General features: G+C 55.6%; 3 protein-coding genes across 7 annotated transcripts; 2 read left to right on the top strand and 1 right to left on the bottom strand.

The window, feature by feature from the left end:
* The first annotated feature begins 941 nt into the window (after positions 1 to 941).
* ABHD14A (abhydrolase domain containing 14A) lies at positions 942 to 5,517 on the top strand. Its single transcript, XM_065886191.1, has 5 exons — positions 942 to 956; positions 3,274 to 3,485; positions 3,646 to 3,761; positions 4,887 to 5,122; positions 5,335 to 5,517. Exons 2-5 carry the CDS (start codon positions 3,292 to 3,294, stop codon positions 5,515 to 5,517), a joined length of 729 nt encoding a protein of 242 aa, XP_065742263.1. The 5' UTR covers positions 942 to 956; positions 3,274 to 3,291.
* Positions 5,518 to 7,834: 2,317 nt separating this feature from the next.
* ACY1 (aminoacylase 1) lies at positions 7,835 to 12,657 on the top strand. Of its 5 annotated transcripts, none has more exons than XM_065886187.1 (14): positions 7,835 to 7,883; positions 8,294 to 8,409; positions 9,081 to 9,145; positions 9,689 to 9,783; positions 10,053 to 10,129; positions 10,215 to 10,304; positions 10,412 to 10,468; positions 10,812 to 10,885; positions 10,967 to 11,016; positions 11,137 to 11,281; positions 11,384 to 11,452; positions 12,062 to 12,141; positions 12,264 to 12,324; positions 12,407 to 12,657. In XM_065886187.1, the coding sequence occupies exons 2-14, from the start codon at positions 8,316 to 8,318 to the stop codon at positions 12,569 to 12,571; spliced, it is 1,122 nt and encodes a 373-aa protein (XP_065742259.1). In that variant the 5' UTR covers positions 7,835 to 7,883; positions 8,294 to 8,315; the 3' UTR covers positions 12,572 to 12,657. The 5 variants fall into 5 exon arrangements, with proteins under 5 accessions (XP_065742259.1, XP_065742258.1, XP_065742260.1 ...); XM_065886186.1 differs by lacking the exon at positions 7,835 to 7,883 and adding an exon at positions 9,236 to 9,340 and having other exon boundaries at positions 8,313 to 8,409; XM_065886188.1 differs by lacking the exons at positions 7,835 to 7,883; positions 9,081 to 9,145 and adding an exon at positions 9,276 to 9,340 and having other exon boundaries at positions 8,316 to 8,409.
* A 779-nt stretch (positions 12,658 to 13,436) lies between these two features.
* Positions 13,437 to 15,105, bottom strand: RPL29 (ribosomal protein L29). The gene is made up of 3 exons (XM_065885571.1): positions 15,069 to 15,105; positions 14,686 to 14,750; positions 13,437 to 13,880 (listed from the first exon to the last, which is right to left on the bottom strand). The coding sequence occupies exons 1-3, from the start codon at positions 15,103 to 15,105 to the stop codon at positions 13,437 to 13,439; spliced, it is 546 nt and encodes a 181-aa protein (XP_065741643.1).
* Between the last annotated feature and the right edge of the window lie 2,524 nt (positions 15,106 to 17,629).

Raw genomic sequence — 17,629 nt, 5'->3', positions numbered from 1 at the left:
CATATGGTGTGGCTTGAGAAGGAGGGTTCCTTTGGGGTCTCATCCTTCCTGTTCCCTCGCCCTTCCTCCCCACCCCCTCGTCCCCAGCCTGGGCTGCCCAAACCCAGAGTCGTCAGTCTGTCTGGCATATGGCTGGGGCCCGGCAGGTTTGAATGCGAAGCTCTGCCAATGCCCAGCCATGATCGTTTTCCCAACGCCTCCGAGCCTATTTCCTTGCCTGTAGAATGGCTGTGATGTTGCCTACCTCACAGAGTGCTAACAAGGAGTGAATGCTGCGTGTTCCGTGCAGCCTCCGTTTTCCAGGTCTGCCCACACAGGTCAGGGACAGATCAGATGTTGGTCGCATGTCACCAACCAGGATAGGTGACATATAGAGACATAGAAGCCTAGAGGCCACCCCGGGCCCTGACCGAGTGCTCGAGCGCGTGTGTATTTGCAGGGGTCAGGGAAGTGGATGGCTGGAGACCTGGGGCTGCTGCATAACAATACTAATATCTGGCAGTTACGCAGCGAGGCTTCCGCGCCAGACACTGTTCTAAGGCTTGACCTATCCCTCAGTCCTTAAGACAGGCCTCTGTGGCGGTGACAACCCTATGTGATCCTTATCCTTAACCCTGCTGTACAGACCGGAGACTGAGCAAGGGTGGAGCCGTGCTGGTGGGAAGAAGTCGACTGTCCCTCCCCCGGCTTTCAGGCCAAAAACAATCCGGAAAATCTGAACGGGGGGACGGGGGTGCCGAGTCTCTGTGCTTCGGGGTGCCGACCCCAGTGCCCCCTCCAGTTCGGCTACTAGGCGTGGACCCGAGACCGCGGACTGCGCAGGCGCGCGGAGGCTCGCAGCCGCCCGCAGAGAGGCGGAGGCTGAGGTAGCGCCAACGTCTAGGGCTGTTTGGCGCTGGTTGCACCTGAGCGGAGCCCGCCCCACGGTGGCAGACCCGGTCATCCCTGTCGGCCCGGTGAGTGTCCCCGGGGAGTGAGGCCAGCAGGGTGCCCGGGGGCGGGCCATCCTTGCCCCGCCCCTTGCCCCCGGAGCCCTGGGACAGAGTCCTGCTTGGAGGGGCCCCCCGCGCTGGGGCAGCGAGTATGTTTGTGTTCGTGTGTCGAGTGTGCGCGCCCGCGCGTTTGTCAGCGTGTGTTCTTAGGGGTCTGGGTGTACGTGTATGTGTGTGTGGTGTATGTGTGTGTGGTGTATCGGTGTTTCTGTGTGCCTGTGTTGGGGGGGTTATGTCAGCCTGTCTGCCCGCTTGTGTCTGTATGTCTACTGTGTGCGTGATTTTAAGGGTGTATATCTACCTGTGTGTCTGTGTGTGTATTTCTGAGGGTCTGTGTTTGGGTGTCCGTCTTTCTGCCTGTGCCTGTGTATTTCTTGTGTGCGTGTGTAGTTCTGGGGTTGTGTGTATGACTGGGTGCTTGAAATATGAGGGTCTGCATATGGTTTTGAAAGCGTGTGTGTGTCTACCTGTCCCTCTGCCTTCCTGATAGCTGAATGTGTGCGTGACTTTGAGGGTGTTTCAAGGTATCGATTGTGCAGAGACCCGTGCGTGTGCAAGGAGGCTGCCTGTACGTGCAGGGAATAGCTTGTACAAAGGAAAAGCGTTTGGGGACAAGAGTTTGTGTGCACGTCTGTACACCTGTGTGTCATTGTCGACGCGTAGGCCAAGGACCTAACGCGGGTACAGCGCCTCCCTCCCCTCCCCCCATATCTGTAGCCTACTGTGGTCTAGTGCTCCAGCTGCCAGGGTTGCCATAGCAACGGCTGAAGTCCCGTCCCTCCCTACCAGGAGAGGTGCCCCAGGGCACCAGGCCCACCAGAGGAGAGGTTCAGCGCGGATGCTCTGCCTGGTGGGAACCTAGGCTGCCGCGCGTTGCAGGCTTGCGTCCGAGGCTGGTCGTGGTCAGAAAGAAGAGAGGAGCGTGCTTTTCCTCCACTCAGCATCTGGTCCTCCATCAGCCCCAGAGGGGCTGCCACTGCCCAGTCACCACCTGACCCTTGAGCCTGGGGGTGGGGGCTTGGGAAACAAGCCTTCTCGTTCCGGGAGGGGTGGTGGGGTGGGGGGATCCGAGGTGATTCCCCAGCCCTGAACTCCAGCCAGCGCTCAGCTGACACTCAATAAAGACCTGTTTACTGGAATCTGGGAACAAGGCAGGCCTGCTCACCCTAGACCCAAGAAATGATAAGACAGCTCCTGGTCAGGTCCACTGTATTACCGAAATCTCACAGGAGTCTTGGGAGGGCAGCTGCCAGGTTATCCTCCCCATTTTACTGACAAGGCACACAGCCAGGAATTGGTAGAGCAGAGTCTCAAAGGCAGGGCTAACTGCTCTCTCTGGGTCCTGGATACCGAGGTCTGTTTTCTGGGCTGGCAAAGGACTCAGACTAGAGCAGTCCATGAAGCAGGTCATTTGGCGTGAAGCTGGGGGGTGGGAGGCATTTGTCTCTCCAGCCTCCATGGCTCCCTTTCCACTTCTAGATGTGCCATGCTTCTCCCTAGCCACATACCCCCTCATGCCTAGGCATTTCCTCCATAAAGGATATTCTCCATGAGCTCTCTTCCCACTTAATATCAGCTGGGGTAGAGCATTAAATATTCCCATCAGTGGTAAAACACATTCTGATTTTAGCATTATTATATGCAGTGTGATAAAAAGAACCATTTCAAAACATGCCCTCAGTGGGACATCGCTTTACTCTTTGATGTCTTTCACCTTTGATGACTCTCAGCACTCTGTCCACGAGTTCATCCGTCACCTCACAGCCTTGGTTTCCTCCTTGGCAAACTGAGTGTGGCCTGGTGGTTAGGAGCCCAGCCCTGGGCTCAAGTCCCAGTTCCCCTGCTTGCTACTCTGCACTTTGGGTAAGAGAATTTACCTCTCTGAGCTTCAGTTTCCTCATCTATAAGAGACCTATAATACCTGCTCCCTAGTGTTTTTGTGTGGGTTCATGAGTCGTTATTGTGAAGGGCCAAGCACAGGGCCTGGCTATCATAAGCACTTGATGAATGGAAGTGGTTTTAGCTGGCACAAGGATGATGGTGGCCACTGATGCCAAGAGGACATCTCAGATGCTCCTCACGCTTTAGGGTATCTGAGCCCTTGCCCTGGCATGTGGAGTAGTTGGGTGTGAACCCTCAGATCCTTGCCTGGAGCAGAGGAGAGGGCAAGGGCTGAGCTTTTCCTCTGCTGGGCGCTCCTGGGTGGGATTTGAGAATGGGGTCCAGGGGACCTTGCAGGGGCTCAGCCCTACCCTCTTCTCCCTCTCCTCTCCTCCTCCAGACTGTGGTACAGACCTCCATGACCCGGTCCCAGGTCGCCCTGCTGGGCCTGGGCCTGCTGTTCATGCTGCTACTGTATGTGGGGCTGCCAGGACCCCCTGAGCAGACCTCCTGGCTCTGGGGAGACCCCAATGTCACAATCCTGGCTGGTCTCACCCCTGGCAGCTCCCCCATTTTTTACCGCGAGGTGCTCCCACTTCACCAGGCCCGCAGGTGGGTGCTGACCCCAGGGTGTAGTGGAAGGACTAGGTCCGCGGGGAGTCCCTGTGTGGGTCCCTCAGCTCAGCTCAAAGTGCTCAGGGCCTGGGAGGGCAGTGGGAGAAGCCTGGGAAGAAAGAACCCCCAGAACACACACTCCCCTGTGTGCCCACAGGGTGGATGTGGTGCTGCTCCACGGAAAGGCCTTTAACTCCCGGACATGGGAGCAGCTGGGCACACTGCAGCTGCTGGCACAGAGGGGCTACCGGGCCGTGGCCCTTGACCTCCCAGGTGAGAGCCCCCACCCCTGGGTCTAAGGAGGTAACGTGCAGCAGGGACATGGGGACAGCATGCCAGAGGGGAGAACTGGAGGGATAGGAAAGCCCTAAGTTGTGGCTGGGGAGCATCTGGACCCCAGTGTCTGAACAAGCAGTGGCAAGTCACAACACAAAGTGTCAACACGAAAAGCTCTGTGTTTTTTATTTTCTACCTTGAAAACTACGGTGTGGATTGTTGCATGTCACAGAGCAGTTAGCAACATGACCTGCCTCACAAGCGATTGCATGGGGAGATCTCATTGTCCTTTTTATGACAAACTAGGTAGCTTTTTGTTTTTTCAGCTATACAAATGATTTTTGCTATTATTCTTGTCATTAAAAAATCAACCAAGAGTGATGCCCTCAGAGACCCATGCCATGTTTCTCTCCCTCTCACTTCTCTAAGCAGTTTGAGGGTGCCAGGCCCTCTTTGGGCGTTTCCATGCCTAGAGATACAGGGTTGTTTGGTGGGGGCTGTAAACATGACTGGTGTCCTGCCAGCTTAGTGAATCTATCTGCAGCCTAGTTTTCTTCTCCTCTACCATGTCTCATGGGTCATGCCAGGCACTGTGACCCTCCCTCTCCATAGTGTGTGCCATCAGAGGGATGAACAGGTTTTATCTGGCCACTCCTCGACTGGTGGCTGTGTAGCCTGCTTTAGAGTTTTCAGTGTCAGTTGAAATGCTCAAGTAAGGAAGCTGAAGCATCTTTGGACATGCTTCTTTGAGCATGTGGGCAATAATTTCTGTAGGGTAGCCATCAAGGCCAGTTGATGGGTCGAAGGACACACATTTAAAGTTTTTTGACGAATATTATCTTACCCTCCAAAAATGCTGTGTGGATTTACCCTCCAGTCATGTACAAAAGTGTCCACATCTTCCTTAACACTGTGTATTATCAGTCTTTTTAGTTTTGCCAACATGATGAATGAAAGATGGTTTTCTAGCAGCCCTATCACAATACAAAAATAACGTCTAGGAAGTTTGGGGTAGCAGATGCTATATGCCACTGCCCCCCATCTCTTTCCCTCACTCTGGTGGGCAGGAAGTCCTGACCTCCTTCCCAGCCTCCCTCAGCTGGTGCCTTCTGCTGTTCCCAGGTTTTGGGAACTCGGCACCTTCGAAGGAGGCAAGCACAGAGGCAGGGCGGGCACAGCTGTTGGAGCGAGTGCTGCAGGACCTAGAGGTGCAGAATGTCGTGCTGGTGAGCCCTTCACTGAGTGGCTGCTATGCCCTGCCCTTCCTGATGCAAGGCCACCACCAGCTGCATGGATTCGTGCCCATTGCACCTGCGTCCACCCAGAACTACACCCAAGAACAATTCCAGGCCGTGAAGGTACTGGGAGGAGGGTCTCCAAAAGTCCTGGCTTCCTGTCCCTGGCTCAAGTCATAGGGGGAAAGGCCTCAGGTCTTACTTGGAGGACACATGGCCCCATCCTTGATCTGGATGGGAGAGATGGGGTGTATAGGGAAGATTTCCTAAGGAGGTGGCTTGAGGGCCAGTCCCCATCAGGCCCCAGGATCACAGCCCCTTGCCTTGCCCTGCAGACCCCGACTCTCATCCTGTATGGGGAGCTGGACCGCGTCCTGGCTTGGGAGTCACTGCGGCAGCTCCGCCACCTGCCTAACCACTCTGTGGTGAAGCTGCGCGATGCAGGCCATGCCTGCTACCTCCACAAACCACAAGACTTCCACCTCGTCCTTCTTGCCTTCCTTGACCATCTGCCTTGAGCTCACCCACTGTCCAGGCCCCAGGCCTGGCCTGAGCTTGGAGGATCTGGACCAGTCTCCACCAGGGAGGCAGCCCCTGGGGTTGGAGGGTAGAGGCCAGAGGGCCAGGCCCAGTCAGGACCTCTCATTTCATCTCAGAGGCACAATAAAAGAAAGCATTTTTGTTATGCCTAGGGAGTGACAGGTTCTGTTTCCTGGCGTTGCTGCAGGTGGGGTTAGAGTTGGAGGCAAGTCTGGGACTGCTTTGGGACTGAGAGCTGGAGGGATTGCTCCAGCAGCCTGGGAAGGCTAAGGACATGCGCTACTTACTAGATGGCTGCTGAGTGGCTACTCTGACTCAGTTTCCTCATCTGTAAAATGGGCATGATGGTAACACCTAGCTCAGAAAGTGGTTTTAGGATTGAGTCTGGTTAAGCAGAGCACTTGGCCATACTGGGCTGGCGACGTGGGAGTGTCATGGAGAGGGGATGTTACTACTGCTGAATGACCACTGGGATTGGTGGGAAATCCAGGGTCTAGCGGCTGAGTTGAGTGAGTCAGGAATAGAGGACCTATGGCCGAAGGGAGCAAGATTTGTAAAGGTGGGGTGGAGAATGTGGTTTAATAAGTAACACAGTATTGGGAGGAGGGAAATTTCCCCCTCTACCCCTCTTGAGTTCTTGGCTGGACTAACAATAAAATTGACACAAAACAGATTAATAGGAGAAAAAGAAATTTTAATCATGTGCAAGGAGGTCTCGTAGATATGGGACCTAAGAAGTGGCCAGAGCAGGCAGCTTTTATACTTTTTAGACAAAGAATAAATTTGTGAGGACTTGACAGGACAAAGAAGCATATTTTGGCTGCTCAATTAGTAAAGAATCTAAACAGAGTGGGCTTGGGGGTAGTAAATTAAAGAATTAACAAGGTTTGTTTATACAGGCTTCTCAGCCTGAATTCCCTATCTCCGGAAATCAGAGTGTCCTACCTCCAGATGCAGGGAGTGTACCTTTTGTATAGAGATTTATTGTTTTCAGGGAGACAGAAAGGAGGGTCAGAATGTCTCTTTTGCATTGGACATTTCTCAAGTGACTTTAATTCAAAATAATCAACATGCCACTGAGGCACATTTTGGGATGGCCTGCCCTGGGCCCCAACAATAGCCTGCTTGCCCCTGGGAATCTGTGGGTCAGCAGTCTGACTTAAACCTCACGAGGGCTGGATGGACCCTACCCTACCCTGCCAGCCTGCCTCCTCTGTGCCCAGAGGTTGAAGTCTTCAACCCCCACCCCTCCCCAAGCTGATTCAGCCCCTGGAACTGAGGGCAGAACTGGCTGAGAGTACAAAGGACAGCCGGATGCACAGATGGGCAGCTACAACTGTGTGCAGCCTGTGGGTGGCCAGTGGGACACCTGTGCCTCTTTATCTTCCCTCTCCAGTGGCTGCAGAAGAGCCAGGGAGCCTGGCACAGGGTCAGCCAAGAAGGTGCCACACGTATGCTTTTGTGCAGTTTCCCACCTCTCATTCTCTCATACAGCGTCACGATTACATCCTCTCATCGTGCCATCCTCTGTCACACCCAACCACCATCTCACATTGTCATACACACAGTCACCCACTGATACACAGATTTGCCTACACAGTGGTGCGATCACACATGCGCCCATCCGTTCATTTATCCTTCATTCCTGGCACGCTGTCCGTCTGTTCTGTGCCCTGCCAGGGACAGAATCCTGCGGGTACATGGACCAGCATCTTGGAGCTCACAGATATTAACCAATAACCTCTCCACACAGGGAGCATTGAGGCAGTCAGGGAGGCCGCCCCTGAGGAGCTGAGGCGTGAGGAGGGGAGAAGTCCAAGACTCGCGGGAGGGGGTGGTGGAGCAGGCCGGGGCCAGACCCAGCAGGACTTTTCAAAGCTGTACTCTGAGAGCGAGGGGGCGCTCAAGGGGGCAGCTGCGAAGTTTCCGGTCAGTGCCCGCCTTCCTCCCTTCTGGCCCAATCGGGAGGTTGCGGGAGGTGGGGCCCGCTGCCCAGGGCCAAGGGCGGGGCCTGAGGGGGCGGGGCCAGCCTGTAGCTCGCTGTCGGCTGCAGGGCGGAGCCGGCGGCGGAGGCAGCTGCCCCGGGGTGGGCCCCTGAATCCCAGCCTCATGTAAGTGGCGGAGGCTGGAACCACTGGCTGGCGGAGACGCCCACGGTCACTGGGCCTTAGAGATTGGGACGGCCCTGATTCGCATTCTTCGGTCCCGCCCTGCGGGGTCCGGCCACGTGGTGGGCGGACCGCGGCAGTTCTGATCCGGAGACCTCGCAGGACCTGGAGTCCCGCCCACAGTCCAGGGCGGACGCCGAGAGGGGAGCGTGGGCCCAAGACCAGCAGAGAGTGAGGTGGGGGGCCGTGGAGAGGGGTAGAGGGATCTGGGGCTCCCTGACCTGAAATCCGGGCAACTGGGAGAATTTTTTTGAGGAGGGCGGGGGGAGTCAATGTCTGGTTTCAAACGTGGCTCAGCTACTTTCTAGGTGTCTCTGAATATGTCTTAGCTTTTTCCTCTGTAATGTGGGCTTTCAGAGGCACGAACTTCATGGGGTTCCTTGGGGGATTAAATAAGGAAATGTGTTGAAAGTGGCCAGCACAGCGCCTGAAACAGAATGGGGCCTCTGTAACTGGGGGCTCCGAAACAAGGTATTATCTCCCTGCGGGGCGGCCGGGGAACCGCCCTGGGGAGGGACTGCGTGTAAATGGAGCCCACCAGCCCCAGCGGCGGGGAGGGGTAGGTAGCCACTCGTTTTGCCCCTAGCTCACCACGGCAGGGCAGCGCCATGGCCAGCAAGCGTCGTGAGGGCGAGCACCCATCCGTGACGCTCTTCCGTCAGTACCTGCGCATCCGCACCGTCCAACCCGAGCCCGACTACGGTGAGAACGCGGCGGTTCCAGGAGGACCTGTGGTGGGGCATCAGGGGCGGGGACTGTGCTCTAAACCAGGCGCCAACCCCTGTCACCCAGCTGAGCCTAATCTGCTGCCTCAAATGGCGCCTCCATTCCTCTAAGCCGTTCCCTAGGTCAGCAGACAGCTCAGCACCCCCTCCAGGCTGTGCTGCTCCAAAAGTTACAACTGGCAGTTAAATAGGGAACAACTTCACCTACTCTCCAGCACTTGGGGTTGGGGAAGGGAAGAAGAGGCCCCCGGAAGCCTACTGGGGCTGAACAAAGGCCACAGACCTTCGGGGAATCAGGCTTGGTGGCTGGGAACTGTGTACTGGGGTCCAATCCAAATGCCTGCTCTGTGATTTACCAGCTGGGAGACAGTGGGTGAGACTTATGTCTCCGTACCAGTTTCCCCATCATTAAGGAAGGTAACAATGACACCTGCTTCTCACTCTGGACTTCCCACCTGGCCTTCTACAAAGGGTCACTGGCCAAAAATGTCTTCTTCCTTGGGGACAGCGATGCAGATGTCTCTGACGGATGTGGAATTGTGTTGAGGCAGGGGTCTGCTCCCTTCTCTGGATGTACCCCCATCTCTGCCTGGGCCCGTGGGAGGTGTGGGGAGGCAGAAGCAGCAGCAAGGCTGTCTGTGTTCCCAGGGGCTGCCGTGGCCTTCCTTGAGGAGAGAGCCTGCCAACTGGGCCTGGGCTGTCAGAAAGTGGAGGTGAGCCTGTGGCCCTGCATGGGTAGGGGAGGTGGGCCTGGGGCAGCTCCTCACCGTGCACTGACGACCCCTCCTCCTGGCCCTCTCCAGGTGGCAGCTGGCCGTGTGGTGACTGTGCTGACCTGGCCAGGCACCAACCCCAGACTCTCTTCCCTCTTGCTCAACTCCCACACCGATGTGGTGCCTGTCTTCAAGGTGCGGGGGGTGTAGGGAGTGGAACACCCTTGGGGACAAAGATGGTACAGATCCCCCATTCGACTGCAGGGATCCCACGATGCTGGTCCTGGCACTGATTCGACCTCATAGAGCATTACTCTACTCAATCAAGCAGCCTCTGCCCAGTAGCTATTCCATGTCAGAGGTGGGGTATGCCAGAGGCAGGGTTGGTGGTGGGAGGCAGAGATGAGGGATGGCTGTCAGCTGCCCTCTTCAGCCCTACGTGGGCTCCTAGGGCACCCGCTCCCTGGGCAGGGCCACAGTTGAGCAGAGTGGATTAACGACTACATTTGGTGCTTGGGTCCCTCTTCCTGCCCCTGCCCCCAGGAACATTGGAGTCATGACCCCTTTGAAGCCTTCAAGGATGCTGACGGCTACATCTATGGCAGGGGCGCCCAGGACATGAAGTGTGTCGGCATCCAGTGAGTGTCCTTCATTCCCAGTTTCCCCACTGGCCCATTGGATTGACCCAGGACCCAGGTGTGATTGGAGAACATCAAGGCCAAGGAACATCTTGACCCCTTACCTTGGGCGGGAATTCCCGCTATGACCATTGCATGGATGGGGAGACAGGGACAGACTTTCTGGAGTCACCTGCTAGGCTGTGGCAGAGCACGGCCCAAGGCTGCAGCCTGCCTGCTCTGATGGCTCCCCCCCAGCACCTGGCTTACACCCTCTTACTGCCCCTCAGGTACCTGGAGGCTGTGAGGAGGCTGAAGGTTGAGGGCCACCATTTCCCCAGAACCATCCACATGACCTTTGTGCCAGGTAGGAGTGACTCGAGGAGGGGCACCTTCAGGGGTGGGGAGAGTGTTGGGGCACCCCCTATCTCACATTCCTGCTTCTTTTATAGATGAGGAGATTGGGGGTCACCAAGGCATGGAGCTGTTTGTGAAGCGGCCCGAGTTCCAGGCCCTGAGGGCTGGCTTCGCCCTGGATGAGGGTGAGCAGGGTGGCAGGACACTGACTGGCCAGCAGGAGATAGGGAGGCTGCTAGTGGGGGCTGGGCCGCTCCACCCTCTCAGGCCTGGCCAACCTTTTCCTCCTCAGGCCTGGCCAACCCCACTGACGCCTTCACTGTCTTTTACAGTGAGCGGAGCCCCTGGTGTGAGTATGCACTTGGACGTTGGGGGTCACTGTGCAGATGGGAGACTGGGCCAGAAGGGGCAGGGGCCCGCCAAGGGTTCCACAGCAAGTTGGGGCCTAAGTAGGCCTTGAACCCAGGGCCTCTGCCTCCCAGCCCCTTCCTACCTGGGCATCTCTTTCCTGAGCTTCTGAAGGGAGGCCCTAACCATGGGCAGAAACCAGCTCTACACTGTGCATTCTGAGGCGGGCAGAGACCTGGCAGAGGAGCCTGGAATGAGGGGAAGACCCCGGGCCCATCCCAGGGCTGGTTGCTTTTCCAGCCTCTCCCATACTGAAGACACCCCCTTCCCCCTGCGTCTCCCAGGGGTGCAGGTCACAAGCACCGGGAAGCCAGGCCACGGCTCACGATTCATTGAGGACACGGCAGCAGAGAAGCTGGTGTGTGGCATACGGGGAGTGAGTTTGGGAGTTCCCGAGGCTGTCCTGGGGCCACTCTCACATCTAACCTCACTCTCCTAGCACAAGGTTGTGAGCTCCATCCTGGCTTTTCGGGAGAAGGAGAGGCAGAGGTGAGGCAGCCTGGGAAAGGGCACGGGGCTCTGGGAGGCTACGCAGGAGAGGAGGGGGGCTGAGCCCCCTTTCTATCTGTTCTTCCCCCTTGCTGCTGCTGCCCCTGCCCCCCACCACAGGCTCCAGTCAGACCCTCAACTGAAGCAGGGGGCCGTAACCTCCGTGAACCTGACTAAGCTAGAGGGTGGTGTAGCCTATAATGTGGTACCTGCCACTATGAGCGCCAGCTTTGACTTCCGCGTGGCACCAGATGTGGACCTGAAGGTGCCATCTCCACCTGGGTTTGGAGGAGGGAGCCTGGGTCCTCAGCCCTGTCCTAGAGGCTCAGGGAGAGCCTGAGGGGTCAACTCATCTCCCTTCTCACAGGCTTTCGAGGAGCAGCTGCAGGGCTGGTGCCAGGCGGCTGGCGAAGGGGTCACCTTCGAGTTTGCTCAGGTGTGGACTGGGGAACCTACAACAGGGGAGTTGTAGGAGCTGGGGAGGCTGGGCTTGCCGCATGTGTCACTGCAGGAGTGTATGTTTGGTGTGCCTGCATACATCCTGGCTTTAGCTGTGAGAGACATGTTTTGTTCACCAACAAGCGTTAGTTGTGTAGGCCACTGTTGGGTGCTGGGGAATACTAGGGAGTGAAATTAGACAAGTTTTTGCCCTCATAGTCTTTACACAATGAAGGGAGGAATAGACATGAATCAAAAAATTACGTATTACTTTTATGTAAGTGTAAACACATGTGGTCCAGGAAAGGGTGGGACCTCATAACTGTGAACCTGTAACTGGAGTATTTGACCAGTCTGAGGGGTCTGGGAGTGCCATCTTGAGCAAGGGGCACTTAGGAAGGATCTGAGGATGGACAGGAAGTGGAGGGCACACAGAAGGTCCCAGACCTGTGACCTTTGAGAGACTGAAAGAGGGCCTGTTGCTGGACTGGCCAGCTGGATGTCTGAGTAGGCGGGTGTGTGCCCTGTGCCAGGCACAGCCTACCCTATGAAGAATAGGGCAAGATGCCCAGGCCTTGTCCTGATCCTGCTATCCTTCTCCCCACAGAAATGGACAGAGCCCCGAGTGACATCTACTGATGATTCAGACCCCTGGTGGGCAGCTTTTAGTGGGGTCTGCAAGGACATGTGAGCACACTGGCCAGCCCCCCTCTCCCCTTCCCTCCCTCCCACCTTCCTTTGCTCCTTCAACCCTTCCCTTGCCCTCTCCCCTCTCTGCCTCCACATTCACCAGGTTCTTCCCTCTACAGGAACCTCACCCTGGAGCCGGAGATCTTCCCCGCTGCCACAGACAGCCGCTATCTTCGTGCGGTGAGCTGCTTGCAGTAGGGTGGGCAGTGGAATGGTCCTGGGTGCTGGCCTTCCCCCTAACGGCTCCTGTTGCCCCCTGCAGGTGGGGGTCCCAGCTCTGGGCTTCTCACCCATGAACCACACACCCGTGCTGCTCCACGACCACGATGAACGGCTGCATGAGGCCATGTTCCTCCGTGGGATCGACATATACACTCGGCTGCTGCCTGCCCTGGCCAGCGTGCCCACCCTGCCCAGCGAAAGCTGAGCCCCGGGCTCTCCAACCTCCACCCTGATCAGTGCCAAGGACCCTTCTTCCCCCCTGCCCAACAATAAAGTCTGTGTGGACAGGGACCACTTCTGAAGTACTAACAGCAAGGATGTTCACGGAGCAGGGTTTCAAAGATAATAGTAACACCTACATCAGAGATGAGGGATCATACACCATGGGTCACACCTATTGCCCCAGCATAACAACAACTCTTTGAGCCTCCCCAGTGCCCAAAGTTGGACTACAGATGAAGATCTAGTGTGACCAGAAACAGTGCTTCATTGGCTGTTCAGAGGGCTAAGACTGCTGTTGAAGCACCTGATCAGGGGGCAAAGAATACAGCACAGTCATGCAAGTAAGGCAGTGCCACCATTGCTTGGCCTCCCAGGAGCCCTAGAACTTGGGGGACTGTACAACTCAGAGCAGTGAATGCTGGCCAGGCACGCTAGGAACCTAGAACTCCCCAGGCCAGTGTGCAGAATTCTTCTGGGTCCTCCCTTTTCTTCTGGGTAAGTTTTAAGACCTGACAGGGATGTTTGGGGTTTTTCTCTGTCCTTACCAGCCTGCCCAGTCCAGCAAGCTATGTGCCCCAGTGTCCCTAAGGCACCCAACCACTCCTCATTTACTAGGTCCCTTTCTGGCACTCCAAGGCCCTATTTCCCCTGACTCCCACCCACACCCTGCCATCCAAGGAAGGCTAAACTCTTTTCCCACACAAAATGTAGGTACCGACCCCACGTGACTGAAAGATCCTGCCTCAGGTTTATTTGTACAAATAGCACAGGAGGACACCAGCCCCATGCAGACAGCAGCCCAGGGGTCACACCAGTCCTTCTGTCCTCACATTGGCAGACAAAGGTCTCTACTCTGGAGCCTTTGTGGGGGCCTGGGCACCTTTGGGAGCTGGAGCTGGAGCTGGAGCCGGAGCCGCAGCCGCAGCCGCAGCCGCAGCCGCAGCCGGAGCCGCAGCCGCAGCTGGAGCCGGAGCCGCAGCCGCAGCGGCACCTGCAGCCTTTGCCTTGGTTTGAGCCTTAGCCTGGGACTTTGGCCGGCAGAGCCTGAGACCCTTGGCGATGCGGGCACGAGCACGTTTCCCAAGCCTGGGGTGAGCAATGTAGGCAAGTCGACTGAGCTTGCGGCTGCCGCCCGTTGGGATCCTGGGCTTGACCTCCTTGGGCTTTACGAGAGTCTTGATAGCCTCAGCACGTGCACTTACGGCCTTGGCGTTGTTGGCCTGCATCTTCTTCAGGCCCCTCTTGTTGTGCTTCTTGGCAAAACGCATGTTCCTCAGGAACTTGGGGTCCACCTGGAAGACAAAAAATGTACAGGTGGCTGTTAAGTGCAGAATGTAGGGGCCCCCAAGTCACCCATGGTGCCCCTCTCCACAGCAGCACCCACGAGACTATCAGGCGCCAGCCGAGGCCTGCTGGGAGCTGAGACAGCCTTAAGTCAACCTTAAATGCAGAAATATCTGGCCCTTAGAGCCCAATAGAGCTCAGAAAGGAAGAACAAATTCCTACAGCAGGATTTTGGTTGAGTTTTTCCTGAAACCCCCTCACGGACACCCCACCCCCTCACCCTTAAAAGGTGCCAAATACTAAGGTTAGTACAACAGATTCACAGCAAACAAGGCAGAATAAGGACCAACGGAGGGAAGGGAAAGGGGCGGGGAGAGACCAACAGTACAGTGGAGTAGCAAAGTGGAGACGAGACTCAGTTGTGCTCAGACCCTACAGCCTCAGCCTTCTTGGCTAATCCTTAGAACTCCCTAGCACAGGAAGGGAAGCTGCCCCCTCCATGCCTAGTACTGCATCAGATCAAGGTCATATGGGTGGTCAAAGTGGAATGGAAGGCTCACAAGGTACTGGGTACACAGGCAAGACCACCCCTTCCCTTGAAAAGCTCTGAGTGAGCAAGGGAGATGATCAGACAAACTGCTCTCAGGAGGCAGGTTACAACTCGGGCCAGTAAAGGCCAAGTAAAGCTTTATTACAGGTCTGGCACAGCATGAAGTCCAGGCAAAACGAAGGACAGTTAAGCTACATGAAAGACCCTGACCATGCAACTGGAGCCAAACACACACTTTTTTCTGATTCGGCGCACACACTCACCCCCTTAAGAGATTCATATCGTTGTGATCGGGGTTTCTTGATGCCATTTCTGTGCCATTTTCGGGCTGTGGGGAAAAAAGGAATTAGACCAAAAAAGAGATTTCCTCTAATAAGACCACCATCACAGCTGCAAGCCCGGGAGAACCATAATTTCTCCTTACTTGGGATCCATCTAAGAAACCCCTTACCCCTGAATGCAAAGCACTGTGGGTTATCCCAAGCAGATCCCTGGCTTCTAAATCTACAGCCCCATAGGTAATGCTGGCTGAAAGTAAAATCAGCCCCAGGCCCACTGTAGGAATGTGCCTCCTTTCCCTGCCCAGTATCCCTAATCTTTGCCAGGGTCTGGGGCATTAGATGAAGGCTGGGCCAGGGGAACTTACACTGGTTGTGCGTGGTGTGGTTCTTGGACTTGGCCATGTCTGCAACTGGAGGATGAGAGTGGAGATCAGAGCTGGGGGCTCGCGGGGCCGGGCCTACCTCTTCGCCTTGATCTAGAAGAACGTTAGGCCAGAAGCCTGAATGAGGCTTCAGCACAGATGCCTTGCATTTGCGCCCTCCACCAGCCCGGATTCATTCTGCACGACCCAACGCCAGTCTCCCCTTCCCAAACTCAGGTAGTGGTGCCTCGAAACTACCCCCCAGCCGCAAGGCTGCGCTCTCCCCCCAAATCCGAATTCTCCCCCTCCCATCCATCCATTGAGAACCCACGAGCAACGTCCCCGCCCCGCGGCTTCCGCTCCCCACAGCCAGGCAGCCGGTCTCTCCGTCCTCCCTAAGGCCACGCGCCCCGCCGCCGTCCGGGAGTCACGGATGGCTCCGGATACCACGCGGCTAGCACTCACCGGGGCCCGCAGATCCCGAAACGCCTGGGACCGGAAGAGGAAGAGGAACGCCGTGGTGCATCACGGGAAATAGGCTTGTCGCGGCAGGAAGGGACTACTGGAAACGCTTCCCCCAGCGCCGTGAAGATAGGTTCCTAAGCCCGGAGGACACAAGCCAGATGGGAAGGTGGTGCTACGGGCCTGGCCTCGCTCCTTCAGGTTTACCGACCCCTCTCCTTTCTCCTCATATTCCTCCTGACTTGGGTCCCAGGTCTCATTAAAGGTCTTGAAGGCGAAGGGAGTCATTGAGGAATACATGTTAGGCAGTGGGTAACAGGAGATTCGTGTTCCTAAAAAAGTATTTCTGGCTACTGCGCGGAAAATGGACTGTAGCGGGCAGAGGAGGGAGAGCCAGCCGTCAGGAGTCTGGTGCAGGATGGGACAGGATGGTGCCTGGAGCTGAGTGGGGGCACGGGGGATGGATAGGAGTGGGTAAGGAAAGAGGGTAGACTGGGCTTGGGACGCAGAAGATTGGCGAGAGCAAGAAGGCCTGTGTAGCCCCTAAGTTTTTGGCTTGAACAAGTGCGTGAAGATGGTGCTTTTTACAGAAATGGGCAAGATTGGGGGAGGGACAGGGGTCTTGTTGCTTTATTTTGAGGGGGCCAGTGATCCAGATGTTTCTTTTTATTAAGATTTTTTTTGATGTGGACCATTTTTAAGGTCTTTATTGAATTTGTTACAATATCTTTTATGTTTTGGTTATTTGGTCACAAGGCATGGTGGGATCTTAGCTCCCCCCACCAGGGATGGAACCTGCACCCCCCTCCAGCCCCCCACCCCCCCACATGAGAAGGCGAAGTCTTTAACATCAGGGAAGTCTCCAGATGTTTCTTTTTAGATGCATTAAATGTGATATGCCTGTTGTCATCCAAAATAAGTAAATGTTGCCTCCTAATAACTCTATTGCCTTCCCCACCTCTTACCCCTATAGTTCATTTCCACACAGCAGTGGGGCCTGAGGGCACTTTTTTTTTTTTTTTTTGAGGGCACTTTTTAAGATACAAATCAGATCTTGTCACTTAAAGTCTGCAAGGACTTCACCTTGCATTAGAGATAAACTCTTTACCTCCCCTAATCTTGGCAATGCTTTCCTCATCATTCACTTTTCTCCACACCCATGGACTTCTTTCTTTCCTGCCAAGCACAAATACCTGTTCCTGCTTCAGGGCCTTTACACTTGCTATCCCCTCCACCTGTACCACGTTTTCCCAGCTCTTTGGATAGCATGCTTGCTTGGAGAAGCCTCCCTGGCCTGCCCTATCTAAAACAGAGACCCTCTGCCCCATCTCCCCAGTTACTCTGCGTCCTCTCATCCTGTTTGCTTCCTTCATAGAACTTTCCCACACTCTACGTTTTCTATTTACTTGTATATGTATTCATTGGTTCAAGCACCAAGAGTTCAGAACTGGTTTGGTCACCTTCATTTTCCCATTGCCTGACACAGCACTTGATGTAGAACAGGAACTTGAGAAACACCTACTGAATGGACGTTCCTTGGCAGGCACGGACTCTCAACCACTGCGCCACCAGGGAAGCCCCTTCTGACCATTTTTGATTGGGTTGTTTTGTTTTGCTTTGTTTGATATTGAGTTGTATGAACTGTGTGTATATTTTGGAAATGAATCCCTTGTTGGCAGGACTGACCAAAGCATTTTGCAGAGAGTTGGGGAGTGAAAGGGAAAGGAGGATGTGGAGGCAGGACACACAGGTGACTCCTTACTGAAGCATTCCTGAGGAGAGGGAGAGAAATCTGTCAGGTGTGAGTTAGGAGAATCAAGAGCAGGCTCAGATGCTCAAGGGGTAACCTAGTGCCAACAAAGAAACAATTGAACACGGGTTCGTGCCCCGGTCCGGGAGGATCCCACATGCCGCGGAGCGGCTGGGCCCGTGAGCCATGGCCACTGGGCCTGCGCGTCCGGAGCCTGTGCTCCGCAATGGGAGAGGCCGCAGCAGTGAGAGGCCCGTGTACCGCAGAAAAAAAAAGAAAAGAAGAAACAATTGAGGCCAGAAAGGTGTCTCTGCAGGAGCAAAGTCCTTGAGGGGTGCTGAGAACAGGTGGA

The sequence above is a fragment of the Phocoena phocoena genome, chromosome 10, assembly GCF_963924675.1.
Source record: "Phocoena phocoena chromosome 10, mPhoPho1.1, whole genome shotgun sequence".
Classification (NCBI taxonomy): Eukaryota; Metazoa; Chordata; class Mammalia; order Artiodactyla; family Phocoenidae; genus Phocoena; species Phocoena phocoena.
Note: the sequence above shows the minus strand (reverse complement) of the source record. Positions and strands in the feature narration are given on the sequence as shown.

Bases quoted from the DNA above. Each gene is read 5' to 3' on its own strand.
- ABHD14A (XM_065886191.1), top strand. From the start codon at position 3,292: ATGACCCGGTCCCAGGTCGCCCTGCTGGGCCTGGGCCTGCTGTTCATG. The intron at 3,486-3,645 runs GTGGGTGCTGAC...GTGTGCCCACAG, and splicing joins CCACTTCACCAGGCCCGCAG to GGTGGATGTGGTGCTGCTCC. The intron at 3,762-4,886 runs GTGAGAGCCCCC...TGCTGTTCCCAG, and splicing joins CGTGGCCCTTGACCTCCCAG to GTTTTGGGAACTCGGCACCT.
- ACY1 (XM_065886186.1), top strand. From the start codon at position 8,316: ATGGCCAGCAAGCGTCGTGAGGGCGAGCACCCATCCGTGACGCTCTTC. The intron at 10,130-10,214 runs GTAGGAGTGACT...CTTCTTTTATAG, and splicing joins CCACATGACCTTTGTGCCAG to ATGAGGAGATTGGGGGTCAC. The intron at 12,142-12,263 runs GTGAGCACACTG...TTCCCTCTACAG, and splicing joins AGTGGGGTCTGCAAGGACAT to GAACCTCACCCTGGAGCCGG.
- RPL29 (XM_065885571.1), bottom strand. From the start codon at position 15,105: ATGGCCAAGTCCAAGAACCACACCACGCACAACCAGT. The intron at 14,751-15,068 runs GTAAGTTCCCCT...TTTTCCCCACAG, and splicing joins CCACACCACGCACAACCAGT to CCCGAAAATGGCACAGAAAT. The intron at 13,881-14,685 runs GTGAGTGTGTGC...TTTGTCTTCCAG, and splicing joins GATATGAATCTCTTAAGGGG to GTGGACCCCAAGTTCCTGAG.